The sequence below is a fragment of the Aspergillus ibericus genome (assembly GCF_003184845.1).
Source record: "Aspergillus ibericus CBS 121593 unplaced genomic scaffold BO80scaffold_9, whole genome shotgun sequence".
NCBI lineage: Eukaryota > Fungi > Ascomycota > Eurotiomycetes > Eurotiales > Aspergillaceae > Aspergillus > Aspergillus ibericus.
The window spans coordinates 725,171-749,191 of NW_020292107.1; the positions used below are offsets into that span (position 1 = coordinate 725,171).

Here is a 24,021-nt window from a genome sequence, read left to right on the forward strand (position 1 = left end):
ATCGCGGATACTCTTCCTCCTTAAATGCCGTCCCCACCTCAACTCTGTCTCGATCACTGCTATGCTTCCCTGCTCGTGTCTCCCCATGAAGCGCCAGTCCGCGAGCAGTTCCTCCGGTCCCTACTGCTCTCTCAGCTTCCCGTTCGTGGATATCCTGTGGACATAACTCCCCGCGAGTAGTCCCCGCGTTCATCGGACCGTTACCGAGGTCCGCCGTCAAGATGGATGCCCTCATGGTGAGCACATACATTAACAACGATTTACGATATACGATTTACTAAGGATAATATGTAGTCGCGTCTCGACACCCTTGTCACCAACCCCGATATCGCCCCCTTACTTTCTCTCCTCAAGGGGATCCGAAATGGCGCTGTCTATGGAGCCAAAGTCCGCTTTCCGCATGCGCTGGTGTATGTCTAGCCTCCTAACTTAGAACTACCCAAAGAGCAAAGCTGATTGATATTCATCATGTAGAATGATCTTCCTCTTCCGATCCGGAACGTATGTCCCTCCGCCTCCCCCCGCAAACTCTATACCCAACATCTATCTATATCTATACCCAAACCACGAACTAACCAACAATGAACATGCACAGGATCCGCGAAAAAGTGACCCTCGTCCTCAAAGCCACCCGCCAACACGCCCGCAACCTGGCGACCTTCGCCCTAATCTGGAAAACCGTGATGATCGTCCTCCGAAACCTGAACCCCTCGGCACCAGGCAAAGAAGGTCGCTATGATAGTTTCTTCGCCGGGTTAGCGGGCGGGTATGCTGTTTTCGGGAGACATAAGACGAGTATCACGCAGCAGGTATATTCCTTCTTTCCTTTTGCATACTTGGGATGATTATGGGGGGTGAGTGGAAGCTAACAGGGAATATATAGATTGTGATATATGTATTCGCTCGCGTGATGCTAGCAGGCGCTAAACTCGCCGTTCGACCAGACATGCACCCCCTCTCGTCGCTGATCACGCCCGAGGCGAGAACCAAGATCGAGGGACATGCGTGGCCCGTGTTTGCGAGCTTGACGTGGGCGTTTGTGATGTATATCTTTCGGTGGCATCCGGAGACGCTGATGTCGAGTTTGAGGAGTAGTATGGTGTATATGTATGTTGCTGCGTGGTACTCCTGGTGGTGGTTGTGGGATGTGGAAGTGGGCTAATGGGATTGCAGATACGCCGACTCGGATCACTGGGACTCGTTCCGGAACTTTTTGATACACAATAAATAGGGTGGTGGCTGGTACGGTCAGGCGTAAGGTGTTGGGTATTTTTATGGGTATGGTATTTTTATGAGGCCCCGCTGGGTGGGGATGTATATGATAGAGTGTATGCAGTGTGTTTTCAGTAAGAGTAGACAGCTGCTGACTGTCACTTTTTAAACAATTTGCAGGGAGACTCTAGATCAGAGATATAGCAATGCAGTATTGACACTGACCAACACACCCATGAGTCAAAGATGAGTAAATGATTCCCCAGATAATCTCCTCTCCATACAACACCTACCCCACAACACAAACATCAATCCCACTTCCTGCAGTACAGAGTACAAAGTACAAAGTACACCTCATCAATCCTCACACCGAACCAACCACCCCAATCCTCCGATCCCAATTCTCCTCCACCAACCTCACCACATCCTTGACCTCCGTCTTACCCACATACTCCTCCAATCCCAACCGGCCCCCTTCCCCTTCTCCTTGCCCCTCCTTAATCCACACCACCTCCATCACCTTATACGAAAGCACCACATCATGTGTCTCTTCGAATCGCACCCGGCGACTCCAAACCGGTACCCAGACCGTCTGTCCCAGCACCGGAATTGGATGTTCTTCTCCGTGGTTGGATTGGATTTCTGGGCCCCAGATCTTGCGTTCAGTGTGGATGGTCACGCCTGTGGCGTATCGTTTGCCTGTGATGAGATATATACTCTTCCGCTGACGGCAGTTGGGCGTTGTGCTCGTAGTAGATGTTGCAGCTGTAGTTGACCCCGAAGTTGAACTCGCCAGAGTCGATTTAGACCCCGCGTCACCACCACCAACACCCCCTGCAGCCATCCTAACGGATCTATCCCTCTCCCTCTCCCTTTCCCGTCCCCCACCCCACACTCCCCCATCCACCACCCTCACCCACTCCCTCACCCACGGAACCCTCCCCTCCAACATTCCCCCCAAATACCCCTCCAGGACATGGGGCGTACGATTCAATACCTCCGTATCGAGCCAATCGACCTCGTACTCGAGATTCAGGGCCATGCCGCACGGAAGCACCGTGGATGTGTGCCAGGGAGAGGTCCGCGACGGGGTGGTGGTGCATTCCCAGTGGGAAGCGAGATCGTAGCGGCGAGATTCGAGGACGGGGACGTCGAGGTAGTTGGGTTCTTCGTAGATGAGGGATGTTGGGTCCAGGGGGTCGGTGATGAGGTTCCCGATGGTGATGGGGCTGGTTCGGTAGGGGTGCGTGAGGGTCGGGGCGGGGAGCCAGGGGGAGGGGAAGATGTCGGTGGGAGGCATCTTGGTGGGAGTGGTGCTCGGAGAGGTGACGGAAGGTTGAAGGTGAGAAGGTAGAAGGTGAAGGGTGAGGAGTAAGAGGAGAGGTGGAGGTGAAGATGGAGGTGAGAGAGAAAGGGAGATGGGATGGGGAGAGAAGTAGTGTGGGCGCTTAATATACATTCATATTTTCTCATTAACCATCTAGGTCCATGTGTAGGACGAGGGATGAAAGTAACACTGTTTCACAGCGACAAGGTTCCGCAATGCAGCCCTATGGGGTGAAAGAAGTTAGTGGATGGTTCCATGAACTCAGGGGAACATCCACCCTCTTTGTCTGGATGTTCCCACGGGGGTAATCTTCCCGGTGAACTAAGCATTTTTGGGTGCATGGGTGAAGGACAAAGTGACACTTGTGCTACTCTGTGGTCGGCGTGTTCCATGCTAGTATTCTAGGACAGACCCGGATTTAATCAAAAGGTAGGGCTGAACCGTATTGCGTGGGACGAGAAGCGCGTGGGGGGAGTGGAGTATCTTAAGTAGGGAATGCGAGTGCTGAGTTTCCTGGTTTTAATGGGATGTCTCCTAGAGAAGGGATGTATGTTCCCATGGGTGTAGGTATTCTCCGAGATGTCAGCATCTTCCAGGCTGGGACCGTGGCAAAGGTCCTTAGTGAGGGGTGAGCCATTCTTAACGGGATAGGTTGGTTTGATGAGTGGATGAAACTATCGTTGCAGTGCAAGAGGCTTGGAGTGTCAGTGACTAATATCCAGCCATGCAAACCTACTTTATCACGTCACTCAGTAGATGTCCCTGTGTAGCTACTACGCTGCATGTGTATATCTAGTAACTTGATCATCATATGATAGACCCAGAGGCTGAAGCCAGAATGGAGTACCATACATGTGACAGATGCGGCCCTTAGTGCCAGGAAGGTGCATCAGCTGCAGTAATACCTCAGGTAAGAGGCAATTTGTTACACGCCCTTGACAATGTACGTTCCATTCTATACCATCCCTGCCTGTTGCAGTACTACACCGTGTCTATTCATCCGATTGTTGGCTCAGGCACCCCCGCACACTGCGTTTCCAAATTATTCATCGGCAAGAGACTCGAGACTGTCCCATTGGCGGCAAACATCATCGCATACCCATCTGGTTGATAGGCAGGCCACCCCATGCTCGGCAGCGCATTCACCGGGTCCCGCATAAAGGCAAGATATAGATCCTGCCAGTGGGATGCTACGGCGGTCTCAAAAGCCGTAGCGGGACCGCCGTACTGCGAATATGTGCCAAACAGCAACGGAAGCTCGGAGCTGTGGTAGGCCCCTTCCCATGGCCGAGGAGAGATGTTGCTGAAATTGGCAGTGTTAAAGTAGCGGAAGGACAGGGAAGAAGTGTTGTAGCGAAGACTATGTGACTGAGTTAACACGGAACTAGACACTTGGTATGTAGACTTACTGGCCGTTGTAATTTGCCGGACAGAGATGGGTGATCACAGTCTCCTCATGGACATAGGTCATATTCGGTCCAGCAGGACCAGCCCAGGCTACCAGTGAGGCTTCTTCATTGGCGTTGGTGCCGAAAATAGCGGGCTACGCATCCGATGTTAGCACAAAATCGGTACATGTGAAGGTCTGTAGCTTACCAACTTGGAATAATTGCCAGCAAAAGCCCGGGCCGTATAATCATCAAATTTGGTCACATTATCCACGATGGTTGTGAACTTCAAGGTAGGACCGGTGGAGTACAAGGTATAATTCTCGTAGAATTGAATGATTGCATCCGCACTGACATTTCTCATGCAAGCCAATTCTTCGCGAGGCGATAGATTGACGCATCCCACATGGTCGGCCACAAAGGTAAAGTTCGTATGCTCCACATCGACGCTGGCACCAGTGGCAAATACACTCCCCGAGTGCATGATCAGACCAGACACGATGGGATCTTCAGGCCAGGCATAGTTGTAATAGTCGGTGCTGGCCGCCCCAGAGCTCTGTCCCCAGAGTGTTATCTTGGCTGGATCTCCGCCAAAAGCAGCGATGTTGTCTCGGACCCATTCGACAGCAAATCTTTGATCAAGCAAGCCAAGATTCAGGTTCTGATTAATCTCAGCCAGTCCGGCAGAGTTGGGGAAGCCGAAAATGTTGACCCGGTAACTGATACGTTATTAATAAATCGTCATAATCTGACCAGGAGTTGGTCTAGATGCTCAGACTCACTTGATAGCTACAACAATATGAGACTGAGTCCTCTGAATCCAATTACTCGGATCAAAGCCATTGGTCAAGAGCCCACCCTCATAGAAGCCACCCCCAAACATCCAGATCAAAACCGGCAACGACTCATTCACCGCATGCAAGGGCGTCCAAACATTGAGCGTCAGACAGTCCTCGGATGTCGGTCCATAGGGCTGCAGCCAAGGAGAGTCAAAAGTGTACACGGACGGGTCTGTCGTTGTAGTCAATGGATACTGTGGGCAAGATGGACCGATCTTGGTGGCATCAATGACAGCCTCTGCAGGTTTTGTCTGAGGAGGCGCGAATCGTAGCTCATTCACCGGAGGGGCTGCAAATGGGACACCAAGAAATTGAGCGACATCCGGGGCAGAGCCATTGATCATGCCATATAGTCGCCCAACAGTTGTATCGACTGTAAGGGAGTTGGCAGCTGCTGGGTGCAGCTGAATTGCAGCAGTAAACAAAGTGATAGCCTTAACCCACATAGCTAAGTCGCGCTCGCAGTAGATTGACTAGATCAATACAAAGAATGAACTCAGGCAGCTTGCCGCATTATATAGTTCTTGAACATGATCCCACGGACATCTCAAACGTTGGCTAACTAGTTCTGCATGCCGTTTAACTCCACACTGGCAATAGAGCGGAGAATCCCCGAAAGCTGGGGAAGGACTCAGGGTCTTCGCATTGGCCAAGGGCTCAGAAGGATGCATCGGTGGGACAACTTTGACAGACAAGCAGGCGGAGTTCAAGCCTATTTCGACTTAGCAGACACGCCGTCTTGCGTCCATTCCGAGATTATCGCTCTTGGAAGCCGGTTGGGCTGGAACGCATCCGGGGAAGACAATAGCCGGGCAGAGAACTCGTGCTTTCTGAACATAGGCAACACATTCCACCTTTGTGGATCGTTGCTGCAATCAATTGCCGTCATGATATCCGACCCACAGCCTGGTACACCGTGAAGTTTAGCATTCCAGTCCACATCAAGACCGCTTGGAGTGGGGATCCGAGACCTGCCGACATCAACAGGCCAACCCTCCACGTCGCATCGCTGACTTCCTGCTGCCAATGCACCGCCAACCAGAGGCATGTGGTATTCAAACCTTGAGGATGATGAAAATAAGGACGAGATGGAGACGAGATGAGAAACAGCCGACCGGCGGATCCCAGCCAAGACACGGACAAACGGAGCAAACAGCTCTGACTCAATCCGGATTTTCTTCGCCTCATCCCAACTTCTCCTACTCGGTTCACAAGCGGATCGAGGTTCTGTCAGTGTCACAGCAGTTGCAATGGCGTTGGCCTCTGCTAAGGACTCGGGCGGTGCTGCTCAGCAGCCAATCGAGATGAGTGAGAATGGACAGGATCAGTGCGGATCGGAGAATATAGTATCCAATACCCCCGATCTTGAACGAGTCCTTTCACATCAGGTCCCTGAGTCCGGGTCTGAAATCCCGGAAGCCCGCAGTAACTGGAAAGTCTTTGCCACGATGATCGCTCTGTCGGTATGTCGCCGACCCCAAGAGGCCCACCACCTACTTATGGAGATCTAGCTTGCGCTCTTTATCTCGGCGCTGGATCAGACCATCGTGGCTACCGCGACACCCACGATCTCATCAGATCTACACTCGGCGTCCGGCTATGTATGGATCGGCGGTGCTTATCTCCTGGCCAATGCCGCTAGCTCCAACATTTGGGCCAACCTGTCAGATATCTGGGGTCGAAAGCCAATTCTTCTGACCGCTGTGGCTCTCTTCTTTGTAGCGTCGATCATCTGCGCCACTGCCAATGGCATGCCCATGTTGATTACAGGCCGAGGTATACAAGGCATAGCGGGCGGTGGTCTCATCCAGTTGATCACCATCACCATCTCTGACTTGTTCAGCGTCAGGTAACTGAATCCCCGATTGTGATGCCTGGCGTGTAGCTGACACGGAATAGACTTCGCAGTCTTTTCCTCGGTTTGATCGAGTTCATCTGGGCCATTGCTGGAGCCTTAGGCCCGATCGTCGGTGGGGCATTCACTCAGTCTGTTTCCTGGAGATGGATATTCTGGATCAATCTTCCAGTCTGCGGAACCGCCTTTGTGCTGCTCTATGCATTCCTGGACATACACAATCCCAAGACGCCGGTTCTGGCTGGCATTAAGGCGGTGGATTGGTGGGGTAGCTTTTCTATGCTCGCGCTCATCGTCCTGCTGTTGCTGGGTCTAGACTTTGGAGGCGATACATTCCCCTGGGGCTCCCCGAAGGTGATTTGCCTCATCGTCTTTGGCTGTCTGATGTCGTTCGCCTTTATTTACAGCGAGAAGAGTCTCGCCAAGTATCCTCTCATGCCGCTGGGAGTATTTAGGAAGCGGTCTAACGTTGCCTGCTTCTTGGTGGATTTTACGCACGGCTTTGTGAGTGATGCCCCGGCTTTCAAGTCTGGATTATGGTTAACACCGTGCAGGCTTATCTTGGTGCAGAGTACTACCTCCCTCTTTACTTCCAGTCGGCCAAGGAAGCCTCCCCGTTCCGGTCGGGGGTCCTGATTCTCCCCTTTGTGTTGACAGAAGCTGCGTTCAGTCTCTTTTCGGGTTTGGTGATCCACCGTACGGGCCGCTACCTCGAGATCATCTGGGCTGGGACTGCCCTGGTCGTCCTCGGAACTGGCCTGTTCACGAACTACAGCGCTACATCCACCATTGGAAAGATTGTCGGCTATCAAATCACCGCGGGCATGGGATGTGGAATGCTCTTCTTCCCGCCTCTCCTCGCTTTACAAAGCAACGTCTCTCAAGCCAGCACGGCCAGCGCAACTGCAACGTTCGGCTTCATCCGGAACGTGGCAATGGCTATGTCGGTTGTTCTGGGAGGCGTTGTCTTCCAAAACAGCATGGACATGCAACAAGGCAGCCTCAGCGCAGCGGGTCTCTCTTCATCCCTGTTGAAAGAGTTCTCGGGCACGGAGGCTGCAGCCAACGTCAACGCCGTCCGCTCTGTGCAGGATCCTACGCAGAGACGTGCCGTAGCAGACGCCTATGCATGGAGTCTCCGCAACATGTGGATCCTATACGCCGCTATGGCTGCCTGCGGATTCGTCGCCAGTGCGTTTATCACCCGGCAGCATCTCAGCGACGAGCATGTTGAAACCAAAACCGGCCTGAAGGAGAAGCAACCAGAGCCAGAGCAGTAGGCTCAAACATAGTATATCATGTCGCCCGGCGATCATCTGCACTACATCACTACAGTATTGTGTTGTTCGATCATATCATACTAGGTATATATGAGTAGCTAGCTTTATGTACATACATAGTATATATTCAGTATCACCACCTACCTTGGCGTGGTCCAACAATAGCACGGTTTTCCTAAACTATACCGTAAGATACCGGGGATGGTATTGTCATAATTGACAGCAACCTTCCCGACGCCCCGCGTCCATCTCAGTCACTTCTTATCATTTTCATCCAATGCTTGCGAAAACCGCTTCTCGAAATCGCGATTGTTTTCAGAAGGGATAGGATAGCCTTCATTCTATGGAATATGGAAAAAGCCTTTTACTTCATCGATGGCATCCAGCCTGACAGAGCATCCAAGAAGCAGATGCGCCGTCATGTCATGAAGGGTAAGAATGCTGGGAAAAGGCTTCATCGAGCGTCGAGAACAAATCGATCGACAGACTCGCATCAGCCACAAGCTTTCAAAGCTCCGGGCCTTTCTCGCAAAGGAAGCGTGGTTTCATGTCCTGTCGATAGGAAATTCGGGGATGCAATTGCCACGGGCTGTCTTTCTACGGTGGATGTCAACCCACGGTCCCTCAAGATCATCAACCAGTGTGAGTTCCACATTTAATTCGGTGCCATAGAGCTAACAGTCGTTCAAGTCTTCGATCTGACCTCAGAACGCCTATACCCCACTACCCTTGGCTTTTCGTTGTCCGAAGCCAAGCTTCTGTGGCTCCGGTTGCTCTTTACAGATGAGGCTGGTGAGATTACAACTCGCATGGCTTGATTATCTCTAACAGTCACAGCCTACCATTGCAATATCAGTTTGATGCAGGCTTGCAATGAAATCTACCTAAATAATGGCAGCAGCACCGCTAAAGCACTGTATCACCTATCCCAAACTTTTGTCCAGATTCAAAGGAGGCTCGCAAGCCCTGATGCTCTCTCGGATTCCACCATGGGACTGATAGTATCTCTCATCACGCAGGAGCAAATAAGGAACCAAGGCGCTGCTGCTGATGTACACGCTAAGGGATTGCAAAGGATGGTGGAACTTCGAGGGGGGCTCGGTCAACTCAACCGTATTCTCGTGTTGAGAATCTGCAAGTGAGTGAGTCACAAATCGTCAGTCCCTTGACTAACTATTGCAGGGCCGATATACTACTATCTTTGCAGTATGGAAAACCTATAATGTTCTTCCGAGATAATATGGCTGCAGTATGGAATAAACTTGCCTCCGGAGGACATCTCGACCACGCTCCAGATATGCCCTGCTACAATTTGAGTCCGTATCTTCATGCCATACTTTCGGACGTTATGTGCGTTTGCTATGTATTCAACAGCAACAGCCGCCATCCTATTTTCGATTTCCTGGACTTCGAGGAGGTTTATGTGTCAATATGCTATCGCCTCCTACGATTTATTTCGATAAATGCTCCAACGGGTCAGTTTGACTCGCAAACTGCGTGTCATCTTGGGCTGCTCATGTTTACCATGACGACGTTTTTCCAAATCGATCAGACCCGAATCATAGACTTCAAGAAACTGTCTCTCCGCTTCCAGAATTTTCTCAATGGTGACCTATGCGAACTGGAGAATGACCTAAGTCTTTGGCTCCTTACTCTTGGTGGGATATGGTATTCGAAGGACCTAAATAGCGACTTGATTGCTTCCAAAATACGACTTTTGGTACAACAGCCAGAAATTGGTAGCTGGGGCGATTTTCGAGACTGTCTGGGGAGGTTCCCATGGATTCAAGCTCTACATGACCAGCCTGCTCACAAGCTATGGAACCAAGTACAACAGCCACAACATACGATTCCTCAGTTCAATTAAGCTGACACCACGACACGAATACTCACCATGCGAAAGCCTCTCCAACCAACCCTTCAGAGAGCCCCCAAAGCTTCTCAGCCTCTTCACTAGACACCGCAAGAGAATGAGCTTCCCCACTTATCTGACAATTCTCCAGATAAGACCCCCAATTCTCACTACCATATTGGCTTTCTCCCACACCCTGAGCCAGCAATGGATCCAGCGCAGCGACCAAACTCGTCGCTGCTCCCGCACCCAACGTCTTCGGCTTGAAAACCCCCTTCCTCAACTCCGCCCACATGTCCTTCTCCTCCACCGTCATATTCCGACCCAGCTCCGTTTCTATCACCCCCGGATGCACAGCCAGACTCAAAACACCATACCTTTCAAACAACCGCCTATTCGCAGCGATCCCAAAAAGCACATTCGCAACCTTACTGCGATTATACCCATCCAGAGGAACATAACAAACGTCCTCGATATCCGGACATCCACACATCGCAAACCACTCATAATTAGGCTGTTCATCCCCGGGCAAATCCTTATTCCTCTTCTCAAAGTTGATATCACTCCACCGCATACCAGAAACCTGCGGCGACGCAGAACTCACATTGACGATTCTCGTCGCACCCCTCGGATTCCTCTCCGCAGCTTTAATCACCTTCGACATGATCAAGCACACGAAGAGCCAATGTCCGAGATGATTCGTCGCAAAGTGCAACTCAATCCCATCTTCGCTCAGTCTCCGTTCCGGAATACCCATTACGCCTGCACTATTGACAATAATATCAATCGTGGGCACGTCGGGCCAACTCATAACCTCCGCCGCTGCGTCCCGAACGGACCGCTGACTGGAAAGATCAACCCGGAGCCCCTGACAATCCACACCAGGAAACTCAGCCCTAAGCGCATCGATCGACTCTTCTATTTTCTCTGGACTTCGACCGGTAATAATAAGGAGAGACGGCGAATGAGAGGCCTATCAAATACCCATATCAGCAAAAATATAACAGCCTGGTATGGTCAGGGAGGGAGCGTACAAAAGCACGAGCCGTCGAATACCCGATCCCACTGCGATTCACACCAGTTACGAGAACCGTCTTCCCGGTGATTCGAGCAGTGAATGCGTCTGCTACTTCAAGGGCTTCTGTCTTGGAATTGTATTCGGGATGGGTTGTCGTGGCCATTTTGTCTGTTGTATAGAAACCGAGGAATGTTTATGAAGAACGTAAGAAAGAGGTAGCGGGCTAAAGATTGAAGAAGAGGGTATACTGCTAAAAATGTCAGAAATAGATGAGCTATTTATGTCTTCTTGACAGCCAAAGTATTCGAATGTACGTAGCATCCTGGCATATATTCATTGAGAACCAACCAATAAGAGATTTGGTTCCTATTTCGGGTAAGTGGAATTCGTTCATCTAGCTTCAACCAATGAGAGACTTGTTACCTGGTTTGGTCAGGTCTATTGATACCTTTTCTGGAAATATTGTATGAAAGGATGGATGGAGTAAAATCATGAATTGGTTATTATCAGGATTCTATGGTGACAAATACTAACTAACTGGAATGAATTATCTATCTATGCAAATTCTTCACACTCTAATGAGTATTCTATATATGATGCATCGAGATCAGTTACATCCGCGCATTCGGCTGAGTCAGAATCTTCATCTGCATTTCCAATGCCCTCTTTTTCAAAAGAGTAACCGTCTCCTCGTATTGAACTCCCCTAGGCGAGAGCTCAAGGCCGTCCAGGACCGGCGCACGAGTAAACTCTTCCAATGCGTGGGGTAGCAATTCCTCATCTGACATACTTAACATCTGTCTGAGCTTGGGAATTGCAGGTCCTTCGTTGCAGAATAGCGCTTCGCAAATCATGCGTGATCGTTCGACAGCTGGGGCTGACTCGCGGAGACGCTGTTCGGTGTACCGTGCTAGGGCGGAGCGGATGGTCTCGCGCGAGGGGTGTCCGTTGGTTAAGGAGTTCATGGCTTTTGTGATTTCGTTCACGAGGGCGGCTGAGGACTCGATGGCTTGGTTTGCGCCCATGCCGCCGGCGGGGGTCATCTGAGGTTGACTGGGTGAGTTGGGTCTTGGTATAGAGAAGAAGAGGAATGTACCTTGTGTGCTGCGTCACCTACGATGACAGTTCGGTGGGTGTGCCATGTTCTAGCTACGCCCTCTTCGGCGGCGATCTTGGTAGCCACGATGCGGTTTGTGTAGAGGTCTGCGAACTTCACCGAGGGAGTGATTTGTACATCGGTGAGGGATTGGCAGAGAGTGTCGGCATCGGTTGCGGTGTATCGCGGGCACTTTGACAGGGGGTAGGGCTGTTCTAGGTCCTCGAAGACGAACCAGAACACGACGCCATCTTTGCCGGTAAACCCGACGACAGTTGCTTTTTCTCGATAGACCGTGAAGCGGTCCCCCGGAGAAATGCCTTTGGCGGGAGAAGACATGCCGTATACGGCAGCGAGTTTTGCGGACATGTCTTCGAACCAATCATCAGTATGGCCAGCTACAAGCTGCAGGTTCACCTACAGTCATCGGCGTCGTTGTGGACCATAGTATCGATATAACTGCGCACGCGGCTACGCACGCCGTCGGCTCCTATGACCACATCGGCTGTAACGGAGAGACCGTCCAATGTGCGAACGGTGACATATTCCTCGTTTTCTTCGATCGATTCGACGCAGGTAGATGTCTGGATCGATCCGTGCCCTTTCAGGTGGCTTGACAGTATCTGGAGAAGCTTCTGACGCTCCACGAACATGATGCCGTATCCGATACTGCAAGGCACAGTGAATACATGACAAGTCAACGTTCTCAGGTCAGGACCACCCTACCTAGAACGGTACAGGCTCATCGTTCGGGACGTAGAAAGTGACCTTCCATTGGCATCCAACGACATCCATGTTTCCAAGGGAAGCGTATGCTGCTCGATCTCCTCCAGCAGCCCGAGTTGATCGAGTATGCGCAGTCCATTAGGCTGCAGGCCAACGCCCGCGCCGGCGCCGTATTCCGGTTCCAGCGAATCTCGAGCTTCGAAGAGAGCGTAGCTGACTCCGAGTCGCTCAAAAGCCAAAGCGAGTGTCAATCCGGCAATTCCGCCCCCAACAATGACGACCCGATAGTGGCCGCTGGGTTCAGCCATCACGGACGACATGCTGATAAGGCGTTGTTGAGGAAATCTGCGGGTGGGACCGGCGCTTTAAGGCGGTTGCAGATCACTGCAGTTCGGCCCCCCAGCGTTCGTTGTACTTCTTCGGAGTCTGTTGTGTCCGAACCCTTGTTGATCGCCGTTGCCATTGGTCTTTGATTGTGATTCCTGCATGCGTGGTTTTTTCCGCCTGTACATGCCGAAGCCGTTTAATTCCGGTGTCGCCGAATTCAAGCGATCGCGGACAGCGTGAGCAGTGTAGGCTGAGAGGTTATGATTTTCGCATCCCGTGAAGCTTATCTGACCCTGATATCACACCCAGGACTTCCAGTGAGGAGTCATGACTTATTTGATTTGGTAACAGATTATGGCGCTACCCGCTAATGCAGGAGCCAAAAATCGCCAAAGGCACCACGACCATAACAGGCTGCCAAGCAGAAGGACGAAGCAGAAACCGACACTGTCTGTAAAGATCAGTTGTCAGTGATCAGACTATCGATAGAAGAGAGATCGGTGATGAGCAGACTGACGTGAGATGAATAGAGGGGACTGACCTCCAGCACAGCAGGACCCTTCTCCGAGATTGCAGAGTGAAACACACCCCGCTCTTCTCTCAATCCTACTTACTGCGCCTGCCTCTCTTGGCTCGTCCCATCGCCGGGGCCAAAATCTCACTCTTTAGCGTGAGTTTCACCCAAACCGAGGCCAGAGATACAGACGGTGGCAGGATTTAGTCGCCATCTCTGAAGTCATTGATAGTGAGCACTGAGAACTGTAAGATAGCAAGAGAAGGAGTTACTGTGGCTCGTAGACCGTCAGTTTTGTTTATGCAAACTAGCGGGTGAGGTGAAGTGGATGATGGGTTCGCCGTCGAAGGATCGGGATCCCGGGAAGAGCAATCTCCGTTGATAACGATCAGTCTTTCTGCTTTCAGTTAAAGTGCTTCTTGGCCACCACCATCGGAGGGCCAATTCGGACCCTGTTCCTGATCCTTCGTGAGGTTGGGCGGTGCTGGTGATAGTGCTGGTGGAATCGTCGGTCTTGGCTATGTTGGATGGAGGGATTCCGGGAGGAAGGGACGGACTAAGGGATGGTGCGACATGAATTATGATATTTATAAGTCCCAAATTGTACTGCACCCAAACCAATGCAGGTATTTCTAATATTTACACAATGAATAACGCCAGGATTGGTGAATCACCCAATCATCAACCAGCCCATCATCCCGATCCACGCGGCGGCAAAGACCACCGTCACAACGCCTGCCCCCGCGCGGTCTCCGGTCGTGATCGTGCTCAGGGTCGCCTTATCCTTGGAGCTGTCATCCGTTCCGGCCGATGGATCGCTGGTGCTATTGCCTCCCGTGCTGGAAGTCAAAGGCGCCGCCGATGAGTTGGTGTATGGGAGCATGTTGACGGAGAAGATACTGAGGACGCTCATCTGCTCCTCGAGGCCACTCCACCCATCCCAGGTGTTGTTCCACCAGCGCACGCCGCAGGTGTTGTTGCCATAGCCCGTACAGGTTGCGGCCGCGCCCTTGGCGGATCCCTGCAGCTTGGGGAGAATGCTGTCGTAGGTCGATGGCACCAGATACGCCGTGTAGGCCAACCAGGCGGCCACAAGCCCCTTAAAGATAATCTCGTTGTTGTTGCACACCTCCAGCGGCTCGCACAGAATCTCCTCCATGATATAACCCCCGTGGCTGCTGGGGAAGAACTTGTCTAGGGTGCGATTCAACAAGCCACTGACCGCGGTAGACCATTTGGTCCCAGTGCCGTTGGTCTGTAGGGCGTTAGTTGACAGCCTTCGGACTCAGCGAAGTCACCTACATAGTTGTACATGTATGCGGCGCCTCCCAAAAAGGCGCCATAATTGTAAGACCACTGGTCGTCTCCCTGGGTGCTGCAGTCGTTGGTGGTTGATGTCGAGTCGGCCACATTCCACGTTGAGTTGCTCAATAGGGGCGTGGTCGTCGTCCAGTCCCAGATGCGCTCCGCCCACTCGTAGTAGGTGTTGTTGCTGGTATAACGCGCCAGACGGGCTGATAATTGGAAGAGACCGCCATTGGAAATGGAATTTTTCATAGTATAGCCGGATTCGTAGGTGTAGATCTGCCACCGCATTCCCCCGTTACAGGTGGTATTATCCCAGCGCGCAACCTGGGTGTTGAAGACACCCTGCGCCAGGGAGAGCCATGAGTATCCATCGCTAGAGTCGGGGAAGTTCAGTTCCGCAGCGGTCATGGCGGCCAACCCCCAGAACATTTGATCATCGTTTCCCTGGATGTCTGGTCAGGCGGGGAGGGGATGGCCACGGAGGGGGCGACTCACGATGTAGCTACTCCAGTTCGCTGGCATGTAATCGCAATCGCCTGCCTGCCATTGCATGCCCTGGATGACCTCGCTATTATAGGTAGAGTCCCCCGTATAATGGTAGTATTGAATGAGAGTCATGAACATGGCGCCACCTTCCCACCAGGTATTAGGGATCTTTCCGGGAATTTCGCCGGACTCGTTTCCTTTGTAATGCTTCATCATGCCGTACGCAGCTATCGACGCGGCATTCTTGATGGAGTCTGGATGACCGCAGTTAGAACCGGGATTCGAGCGGCAGACCGAGCCATGCGCCGCAATCACATACCCTCACTGCTAACATCGATGTCGATGGCTTGGACCCCTAGTACCGCCATGGCGAGTACCAGCACGCATCGTAGCCATTGGCTTCCCGCCATTGGAGAGGATACCAGGTTCACAATCAGTGGGATCGAAACAGGATGGAGACCTAACGGAAGTCCAAAAGCGAATGGAGGGGAAAGAACGAAGTCGGGGAAGACATTCCAGCAGCCGTAGTCCGGTTTGCGCCGGTGGGCAAGGAGTTTTCCTTATGGGATGACCTGGCGCCAACAGAAAATGACTGCCTAAGCCGGAGTCGTCACCCTCTCCGCACCGGCGTACGTCAACCTCGAGCTACCATTATTTCCTCCATTTCCATGCTGCGGCGACTAGCTGGAAATTCTTTTGCCGCGTTCCTGGTGCGTCGCGCTAGTGATTCCAAAACAGATAAGCTGACCGGTGACGACCGGGTTCCAGTATGTGTCTCCCTTGGCATCATTCGGGTAGTTGGATGGCTTTCTTTTGATTGCATAATGTCGGGGGGAGAATCCACTAGGTTCCCACTAAGCATTGGATCTGCTTGCGCCGAGAGGAGTGGCTGAGACGAACTGTCATCTCATTCCAGAGGGGAGTGACGAGTCTCGAGTGGAGCTGAAACAAAGGGCGATAACATTTTAGCCCGGAAGATTCCACTGCCGATCCACTCGCGATGAAGTTTTGGCAGGCTGGATTGGGCGAACCGATCTCCGAGGGGCCCCCCGATTAGTCACTCGCTCGGCCCCGCGTAATAGTCACGTGACTACTGTTGCCGAGTCAGCTGCTCTGAGCTTAACTATGTTGGAACGGGCAAATGAGGCCGGAACTAATAGCCACGCACTTCACCACTGCTTCCACGCACGCGCATCGAGTATACTCATAGCTCAGGATCATATGGCTTTTCAGGAACATTGACTGATGATACGTAGTATTTCTTCTCCATGGAAGACCTGTTGAGACCCTTCCTGCGGTACACAGAGAACGACCGGATGTAAGTTTGATCCCCAAGATAATCGCACAGAAAGCTAAGCCCATCCCATCTGCGAAGTCCTGGCCCGCCTGCCTTTTCACTCGAGCTCCGCGGCCCGGACACCCTATCGCGTACCGCCCCCTGCCTATTCGACGTGACTCTCCGTCGGGTGGATGATGATGACCAGCACTGTCACTTCTAATGGACCCCGCAGATGCATGGGTTTGTCCCCTCGCGTGGCTTCGTTCTCTTCCATCATACCGCGCAGGGCGAGCTGAGGCCGGTCGAGCTCCCCGATGACAACAAGCTCCCTCCGTTGGAGTATTGGCGCTGCTTCCCGGTCAGTCTACATCCACCCGGAAACGTCCAGCAGTATCGGGATGTTGTTCCCGACCGGTTGCTTCCGTATCTGCAGACAGGAGAGCGGTATGTGCTTTTTTGGCCCGGCCAACAGTATACCTCGTGGAAGTGGGAACAGAACCCAGGGGGAACTCTTTATGGACATGTCCCACCTGCAAAGACTGAACTCGTTCTACCCGCCGGTCCCTATCTCTCGTTCATCGTAGTGGAGGATGACGGGGAGCAGCCGACTACCATGCCAATATCCCCCGCGCCCTCCCCGACAGAAGGTGAAGCCCGTCCTACTCTCATCGCCCGACTCGAATGCCATCCCCAGCACCAGGTTGCTTTGAAGGATGACCTCGTGACCGCGACCCTCCACGTTACGTACGAGCCGCCAACCAGTGGTGCTGGCGGCGGTGGTAGACCGATTACCTTCCGCACCCCGCGACTTCACACCAAGCTCTGGGTGTGGCGGGGGAGGTGGGTTGATATGGAGGGGTTTGTGTGTGGAGCAGGCATCTACGATGACCCTGATATCCAGATCTCGCCCGGAGAAGATGATAGTTTTGCCTGCCTGCATCCGGGACAAACGTGGTCTCAGACCTTCCGCCATGAACTGCTTACTGATATTGAAGAGGATGGCGGCGAGGCCCAGGTGGGTGAGCAAATACGGTGTCTCTTCGACGGGACAATGCTCGATTGGTGGGATTGGGGCACGAGAGAGTACCATCTAGCGACTACAATCACGCTGCCATGCTGGGGAGGGCCTACAGTGGAGGAGCCCGCGGATAATGACGGACGGCCGCTGGTAATCATTCCTGCAGCGAATCCGGTTGGTTTGGAGATTGTATAAAACTGGCCCGGGGGTATTAAGCAGAACAGGGCATGTCTTTTTATCCTCCGGGGCGGGCAGTAAGAGTCTTACAGGCTCTCCCCTTTCTTTTCCTCTTACTCCAATATTCACTCTACAAAGCCTGGGAAGGGAAGGGCCAATTGCTGCGGGCTAACAACCGGGGTCTCGAAGGAAGAGGGACAGTGAACTGGAGTATACATAAGACTTTAATCCTCCCTGTTTCCCACCTTTGAGCATCTTGGTCCCCTCCACGGACGTCCCATCCAAATTTGTTGATTATGATATTTCTCAGCGTGTAAGATAGTAGATATTGCATTTCTTCGCCCTTCTTGCCTTTCTACTGTCGTTTATATGAACAGTGATTAACAAGAAACAACCAGAATAATCCTCCTCCTGACTTGGGCGTCCTTCGTCCCTCAGATCCAATATGTCTGGCAGACCAAGAACTCCCGGGGCATCTCCTCCGCCTACCTACTTTTCAACCTCCTCTGCGCCACCGAACATGTCTTCTTCAGCGCCAGCAACATGGTCTACCTCCAGGCTATGCCCGACTTGCCCGGCTTACCCGACAACACTCTCATCTTTGTCACACTCCTAGACTGGATCAACCTTGCCCAGTTATTAGGTATCTGGGTCTTGAACAATATCTTGTGAGCCCTTCCCCTGCTTGGGCCTAACCAGAGTGAGCCACACCCCCAACTAACAACTCCATCCACTACCCCAAAGCTTCATACTAGTTCTCTACTCCCACCCCCCTTGGCCCCATCATCGTCTCCGAATTTTCCTAATCACATCCATCTACTTTTTCTTCCTCCTCTTCACTCTCATACCCCTGTTTCTCGACACCGCAACAGACATCTTCTGCCCACCAAACCATCCACACCACTGCTCTCTACTCGAACGGGAAATCCACCCGATCCTCCGTGAGATTTACGCTGAATTTCTATTTCCCAATATTACGATTATTCTTCCCCTACTGGGCTTTTATAAACAGGTCCGGTTACAGAGGAAACAGCGCGAACGGGATGAGCAGCAGCGCGAGCAACAACACGCCACGTCTATCCCAGTCCTTGATCTGAACGGATTCCTCGTCCGCCCCCGCCTCTTCCAGGCTGCTGTCTTTCTGCTCTCGGCTGTCGTCTGGATCTTTCGGATAGATGCTTGGTGGCAGCTCTGGCGAGGACCACTGGATGACGGTTCGTCGCGGCCGGTTCCGTTGCCGCGGTTGTTTCTTGAGTGGTGGGTGGCTGCTGGGTATGTGGCTGTTGATGATGCGGTTTTTGCTATTGGGCAGGGGGTACTGGGGTTGTTGGGTTGGATGGGTGGGAAGAAGGGCGGGCCGGACGAGTTTGAGGGGGATGCGGAGAGAAGGCCGTTGTTGGGTGCGTTTTCGAGGGGTTAATATCCTTGTCTATTGGAGAAATTTTACTAGGTTTAATTGATGAGGCAGGATATCTAAATTTTGATTTAATTGGAAGATTCCATAATACTCCCGTACGACGAGGTCGGTACTATGTACTTGATATATATATATATATGTATTGGAAGCAGTCCTCATGAAAGATAGAAATGGGAAATTTTCCTTATCAGTCTTTGAACAAGATTGTTTGAATACATTACAACATGTATTTCCATTCTCAACAACAAACAAGAGATATGTTATAAGAGGGAGTATAGATATAGTACTAAGATTTATGCAGCATCGTGACTAAGTAGTCACCTGACCTCTACACCTTATCAGCTGAGACCAATTGATTGATGGAGCTTCCATCCAGATCCAATGACGAAAGGTCAGGTCGGACAAACAAGCTTCCCTCACATACAGCAAGGAACCCCAAGTCTTCTACTTGAGGTATTCACATAATCCTGAAAGAAAGAATTTGACCAATTCTAACAATAATAGATCAATCAATCTGACGTCGGCCCCTTCCGACCTCCTCCGCCGATCTTAGCGCCGATAACGACGGCGACTCCCGACGGACAGACCCTACCAGACCACCGGGGTACTAACATCCCAACTTATATCTCCCTCCTCCTCTTCCCTACCACACCATCCATCAATCAATTGAACGTCCAACAAGCCAGATCCACGTCTATATCCTCAATCACACTCCACCGCATCTACGAAATCACCAACAGCACCACCAAAAATGGCCCCCCCCACCCTCCCATCGACCCTAACCCCAACCCTCACCCTCACGCCAACCCCCCTCACCCCCGAATCCTTCTCCCCCTTCGGCACAGCAATAACCTCCCCGCTATCTCGCGACATCACGACTCCTCCACCCGCCTCAACCCTCTCCACCATCGCCACCCCACCCCCCGTCCTCGCCAACCAATCCACCGCCCTAAAATACTCCCCCATCTCCCCTCTCCTCGATACCTACAACACCAGTCCAAGCGGGACACCTTCGTCTGCGAGAATGTCTATGTTCTCGTGCTTTCCGCGAAAGTTACGTCCCTCACCACAGCATACCAACGAGAAGAACAGTGGAGCTACGAATAAGACGAGGGAATTGTTTGATGTCCACATCCTCGAACGTCACCCCTACACTACCCAAACCTTCATCCCGATTGATCTCTCCAGCCAGACCGTTGCAGGCGGGGCCGAGGAGCCCGTGTATTTGGTTATCGTTGCGCCATCGATGAAGGGAACCACGGCTATCGCGAAGGGAGAGAACGGGGAAGATGTGACGGTGAGGGATCCCCCGGATTTGAACCGGTTGAGGGCGTTTGTGGCGAGGGGGAATACGGCGGTTACGTATGCGGCGGGGACGTGGCATGCGCCGATGGTGGTGGTGGGGAGGAGACGGGTGGATTTTGTGGTCGTGCAGTTTGTGAATGGTGTGGAGGGGGAGGATTGTCAGGAGGTGGTGTTTGGGGAGGGGGTTGTTGTTGAGGTGGAGAGTGGGGTGGACAGGGAGGGTAGCAGAGGGGAAGGGGAGAGGGGGAGGTTGGCGAAGCTTTAGGGAGGAGGGGATGGAATGGGATATGGTGTATATTGTTATTAAGGGAATGGTATTGTACATAGGTTCCAGCCCGGAGGGAGGGGGGTTGTGGTCATGACCCGTTCGCTGTATGTTCTGATACCGGTTTGTCACCCCAATGCGAGACGTGGCTGGCAAATCGCCGACGCACGCTCCTCGCCATCTCAATAGTCTCCTTGGGTAATCCAGCCAACTGGGCGACTTTCAACGCATGAGACTCACGATTCACACCCTCGCGCAGTCGATGAATGAACGAGAACGACCCAGACGCCGATTCCTTCACATCAGTACAGTACCTTCCCAGCGCCTCAAAATCATGCGTCATATCGGCGAGTGCATGGAAGTGCGTCGCAAACAGCGTCCGGCATTTATTATGATAATGCAAATGATGCAAGCACGCAAAACTGACCGCTGTCCCGTCTTCGGGCGTGGTTCCCCGACCAACTTCATCCATAATGACAAACGAGCGGGACGTCGCTTGCTTGAGGATTGCTGCTGTTTCCAACATCTCGACCATGAACGTGGACTGGTCGCGGAAGAGATCATCGGCTGCGCCGATACGGCTGAAGATCTGGTCCACGAGGCCGATTTCGGCATATGCCGCGGGCACAAAGGACCCGACCTGCGCTAGGATGGTGATTAAGGCGTTTTGTCGTAGGAATGTGCTTTTGCCTGCCATGTTGGGACCGGTGACGAGCCAGATCCGTTCTGGGCCGCCGAGGAAGCAGTCGTTGCTGACGAAGCGGCGACCTTGTTCTTCGAGGCCGAGTTTGACGGTGGGATGGCGTCCGCCGATGATCTTGTGGCTGGTGCCTTCGTTGAGGATGGGGCGGACGAGTTGTTGTTCTTGTGCGAGGGTGGCGAATGAACATGCCACGTCGAGTTCGTCCATTACGGCTGCGTTGCGGCGGATTTTGACGAGGTTGAGGATGACCTCGCGACGGAGATGCTCGAAGATTACTTGTTCTTCTTGGCGGATTTGGGATCTGATCTGGTCGATTTGCCCGCCGAGCTCGGTCCATGCTGGGAGGTAGAATGATCGGGTTGATTTGGTGGATGAGACGTTTCGCGTGACTCCGAGATCTTCTAGTGCTTCTTGAGAGATCTTAGCTCCTTTGACGTGGCAGATGTGACCTAGTCCGGGCGTCCATTTGAGTGTGAGTGCGGATGACCCGACGGAGTCGCGGAGACGTTGGGTGAGCTCTGATTTTGCAATGTGTAGTTGGTCCAATTCGTGATGGAGTTCGCTGAGAGCAGGGCTTGCATTGCGCCTCATGATCCACGTATCGACCACCGACCCTTCGTCTATACCCGCGGCAGCCCGTTCGCTGGCTTTTGTCTTGACTTTCTTCGGCAGCGCGGCCATGTCTTCCGCTATACCTTCATTTAAAGTCACTTTCTGTGCTAGCATCGCTGCTTCGGCTGCCGTGTCGTCTTCAATGCGTTGTTTTTGAAGGAGACCTTCCTCGTCGATGGCTGCCAGGATTTTGTCTGCCAAAACCGTAGGCCCATCCATATAGATACGATCAACCATGGCCGCGAGACTGCGCTGTGTTTGGCTGACTGCATGTATTTTACTCGAAAGAACCCGTTTTATCTCCTTAGAGGCTTCAATAGCTCTTGAGAGACAAATCAAATCATCTGGATCACCCCGTCCGAGAGTGAACTTCTGCACTAGTCGTTGAGCATCATAGCTGCGCTTCAGAAACTGAACCACGCTGTCATGTAGTTCGTTATCCTCAATAAAAACTGAAACAAGATCAAGCCGTTCGTTGATTACCGATATGGAAGTGGAAGGAGATGCTGTATACCGTTAGATGTGGGAAGTGTTCGATGGAGGAATGCATACTTAGGCGGTCTCTTAGCAGACGCGCGCCACTCTTGGTAGAGGTTCGGCGTACTGCATGAAGCAGGCTTCCTTTGCCAAAACCATCTCGCGCAGTTTCAACGATCTCTAGACCCCTCAGACTGTTTCGGTCAATACTCATCGACTCGCTCAAGTGCCGGCGTCGAGGAGGTTGGAGTTTCATTTTCAACCCCTGCAACTGGACTCGGATGTATTCCAAGAGACTGTAACCTGCAGCAATCTCATCAGGAGTGAAAGACTCAGCTGCTGCAGCCGACACGGGAGCTTCAAGCATCGTCCCCCATCGAGACATGGGCGCGACCTTTTGAGGATACTCGAAGAAAGTCATTAGCCGGTGATCATGCCCGACCAACAATTGCAGCTCTTGTCCAATAATATCCTGAAGACCTTGATCCACGAGGATTTCCCGAGCACCAATCCTGGCGATCGCGGACGGTAGCATCTGCGCCGTAGTAACTTGGGTGAAGAAGTCACCTGTCGAAAGGTCCAACCAGGACAGGCCTACGTTTTGAGATGCAGACAACAGGGCGTGCTGCTGCGCGGCTGAACCGTCTTGTTCCGCCAATTGCTTTTTCAACGATGATTTATCGATGTAGACAGCCAGCAGGAAATTATTCTCGGACGGATCCATAAACTTCTCATCGATCAATGTGCCAGGCGTGATGATTCTAGCGACCTTACGATCGAAGAGAAGACCCCCAGATCGCAGCTTGTCCTCTGCAGCAAACGGAAATTCTTCGCTGACAGCCACGTACTTGTTCAGATCTTGGACCAGTATCTTCAGGAAGCGATCTAGCTGGAAGAAAGGGAACCCAGCCATAGGAACAGGGCCCGCGCTGGTCTTCTTGGAGGCAAGCTTAAGGTTGAGCAACGGAGCTAGCTCCTCGGCTTGCTCGAAATAAAGCTAAGGCAAGTCAGATGCACCCGTTGGAAATTGCATACATTGGATTATCAATGCCATATGGTAGCATACCTCATAAAAGCCGCCTACTCGGGTCAAGATAACGCAGTTTTTGAACTTCTGCATGTTATTCCAGTGTCCTTGCACGACAACTGGATACTTGGGGACATCGTCGACAACATCTTGATAAGGTTCGAGCTTCAGAGCACCCTGGGGCAAATCCTTGAGCTTCACCGTGGACTGTGTTTTGGCACTTCTCTGCGGCACCGGATAGCAAGTTACCCGTGGGACCAGTCTGGACGGCCGCCGAGCATGAAGACATATTGTTCTGTGCACCTGGCAACGACGCGGCCTCGCGACTATGAAGGATTGTTGACACCGGTGGGATATATGTAGCCCATGAACGCGAATCATCCCGAGCCTGCGTGGATCGGCGCGTGGATAGATGGATGTATAGGTCGAGTGCAGCCGGCAGAAAATCGGGGTGTATACCTCAGGCTGCCGCTCGCCAAACCTTCCCGCCTTGCCACGCAAATCTGCTTGACA

The 24,021-nt window shown here is 52.3% G+C and overlaps 12 protein-coding genes across 12 annotated transcripts; 5 read left to right on the forward strand and 7 right to left on the reverse strand.

Annotated features, from left to right (window-relative positions):
• The first annotated feature begins 26 nt into the window (after nucleotides 1-26).
• On the forward strand, nucleotides 27-1,404 carry BO80DRAFT_289304 (Tim17/Tim22/Tim23/Pmp24 family protein). Its single transcript, XM_025714980.1, has 6 exons — nucleotides 27-236; nucleotides 295-410; nucleotides 475-501; nucleotides 596-809; nucleotides 884-1,107; nucleotides 1,174-1,404. Exons 1-6 carry the CDS (start codon nucleotides 222-224, stop codon nucleotides 1,229-1,231), a joined length of 654 nt encoding a protein of 217 aa, XP_025577962.1. The 5' UTR covers nucleotides 27-221; the 3' UTR covers nucleotides 1,232-1,404.
• Nucleotides 1,126-2,677, reverse strand: BO80DRAFT_488890 (uncharacterized protein). Its single transcript, XM_025723587.1, has one exon. The coding sequence runs from the start codon at nucleotides 2,669-2,671 to the stop codon at nucleotides 1,577-1,579; it is 1,095 nt and encodes a 364-aa protein (XP_025577963.1). The 5' UTR covers nucleotides 2,672-2,677; the 3' UTR covers nucleotides 1,126-1,576.
• Nucleotides 2,678-3,334: 657 nt separating this feature from the next.
• On the reverse strand, nucleotides 3,335-5,345 carry BO80DRAFT_289341 (chlorogenic acid esterase precursor). The gene is made up of 4 exons (XM_025714982.1): nucleotides 4,710-5,345; nucleotides 4,136-4,646; nucleotides 3,949-4,082; nucleotides 3,335-3,899 (listed from the first exon to the last, which is right to left on the reverse strand). The coding sequence occupies exons 1-4, from the start codon at nucleotides 5,210-5,212 to the stop codon at nucleotides 3,536-3,538; spliced, it is 1,512 nt and encodes a 503-aa protein (XP_025577964.1). The 5' UTR covers nucleotides 5,213-5,345; the 3' UTR covers nucleotides 3,335-3,535.
• BO80DRAFT_289330 (uncharacterized protein) lies at nucleotides 5,346-5,960 on the reverse strand. Its single transcript, XM_025714981.1, has one exon. The coding sequence runs from the start codon at nucleotides 5,812-5,814 to the stop codon at nucleotides 5,479-5,481; it is 336 nt and encodes a 111-aa protein (XP_025577965.1). The 5' UTR covers nucleotides 5,815-5,960; the 3' UTR covers nucleotides 5,346-5,478.
• A 7-nt stretch (nucleotides 5,961-5,967) lies between these two features.
• Nucleotides 5,968-8,042, forward strand: BO80DRAFT_376840 (MDR family MFS transporter). The gene is made up of 4 exons (XM_025716672.1): nucleotides 5,968-6,229; nucleotides 6,278-6,615; nucleotides 6,666-7,125; nucleotides 7,176-8,042. The coding sequence occupies exons 1-4, from the start codon at nucleotides 6,017-6,019 to the stop codon at nucleotides 7,899-7,901; spliced, it is 1,737 nt and encodes a 578-aa protein (XP_025577966.1). The 5' UTR covers nucleotides 5,968-6,016; the 3' UTR covers nucleotides 7,902-8,042.
• Nucleotides 8,043-8,251: 209 nt separating this feature from the next.
• Nucleotides 8,252-9,768, forward strand: BO80DRAFT_349697 (uncharacterized protein; the record flags this gene model as incomplete). The annotated part of the gene is made up of 4 exons (XM_025715515.1): nucleotides 8,252-8,543; nucleotides 8,592-8,693; nucleotides 8,739-9,039; nucleotides 9,084-9,768. The coding sequence occupies 4 exons, from the start codon at nucleotides 8,252-8,254 to the stop codon at nucleotides 9,766-9,768; spliced, it is 1,380 nt and encodes a 459-aa protein (XP_025577967.1).
• Nucleotides 9,709-11,009, reverse strand: BO80DRAFT_376843 (NAD(P)-binding protein). Its single transcript, XM_025716673.1, has 2 exons — nucleotides 10,788-11,009; nucleotides 9,709-10,726 (listed from the first exon to the last, which is right to left on the reverse strand). The coding sequence occupies exons 1-2, from the start codon at nucleotides 10,932-10,934 to the stop codon at nucleotides 9,791-9,793; spliced, it is 1,083 nt and encodes a 360-aa protein (XP_025577968.1). The 5' UTR covers nucleotides 10,935-11,009; the 3' UTR covers nucleotides 9,709-9,790.
• A 442-nt stretch (nucleotides 11,010-11,451) lies between these two features.
• On the reverse strand, nucleotides 11,452-12,901 carry BO80DRAFT_313822 (FAD-dependent oxidoreductase; the record flags this gene model as incomplete). The annotated part of the gene is made up of 4 exons (XM_025715055.1): nucleotides 11,452-11,814; nucleotides 11,868-12,238; nucleotides 12,289-12,536; nucleotides 12,594-12,901. Coding segments are annotated over 4 exons (1,290 nt in total), but the record flags the coding sequence as incomplete, so codon positions are not given.
• A 1,101-nt stretch (nucleotides 12,902-14,002) lies between these two features.
• BO80DRAFT_423076 (glycoside hydrolase family 76 protein) lies at nucleotides 14,003-15,761 on the reverse strand. The gene is made up of 4 exons (XM_025718959.1): nucleotides 15,548-15,761; nucleotides 15,238-15,482; nucleotides 14,737-15,186; nucleotides 14,003-14,689 (listed from the first exon to the last, which is right to left on the reverse strand). The coding sequence occupies exons 1-4, from the start codon at nucleotides 15,636-15,638 to the stop codon at nucleotides 14,105-14,107; spliced, it is 1,371 nt and encodes a 456-aa protein (XP_025577970.1). The 5' UTR covers nucleotides 15,639-15,761; the 3' UTR covers nucleotides 14,003-14,104.
• A 487-nt stretch (nucleotides 15,762-16,248) lies between these two features.
• On the forward strand, nucleotides 16,249-17,859 carry BO80DRAFT_289449 (uncharacterized protein). The gene is made up of 2 exons (XM_025714983.1): nucleotides 16,249-16,546; nucleotides 16,604-17,859. Exon 2 carries the CDS (start codon nucleotides 16,740-16,742, stop codon nucleotides 17,718-17,720), a length of 981 nt encoding a protein of 326 aa, XP_025577971.1. The 5' UTR covers nucleotides 16,249-16,546; nucleotides 16,604-16,739; the 3' UTR covers nucleotides 17,721-17,859.
• A 2,011-nt stretch (nucleotides 17,860-19,870) lies between these two features.
• Nucleotides 19,871-20,689, forward strand: BO80DRAFT_500416 (ureidoglycolate hydrolase; the record flags this gene model as incomplete). The annotated part of the gene is made up of 1 exon (XM_025724234.1): nucleotides 19,871-20,689. One exon carries the CDS (start codon nucleotides 19,871-19,873, stop codon nucleotides 20,687-20,689), a length of 819 nt encoding a protein of 272 aa, XP_025577972.1.
• Nucleotides 20,677-23,904, reverse strand: BO80DRAFT_401881 (mismatch repair ATPase MSH1). The gene is made up of 3 exons (XM_025717582.1): nucleotides 23,548-23,904; nucleotides 22,557-23,478; nucleotides 20,677-22,510 (listed from the first exon to the last, which is right to left on the reverse strand). Exons 1-3 carry the CDS (start codon nucleotides 23,887-23,889, stop codon nucleotides 20,781-20,783), a joined length of 2,994 nt encoding a protein of 997 aa, XP_025577973.1. The 5' UTR covers nucleotides 23,890-23,904; the 3' UTR covers nucleotides 20,677-20,780.
• Nucleotides 23,905-24,021: the final 117 nt, after the last annotated feature.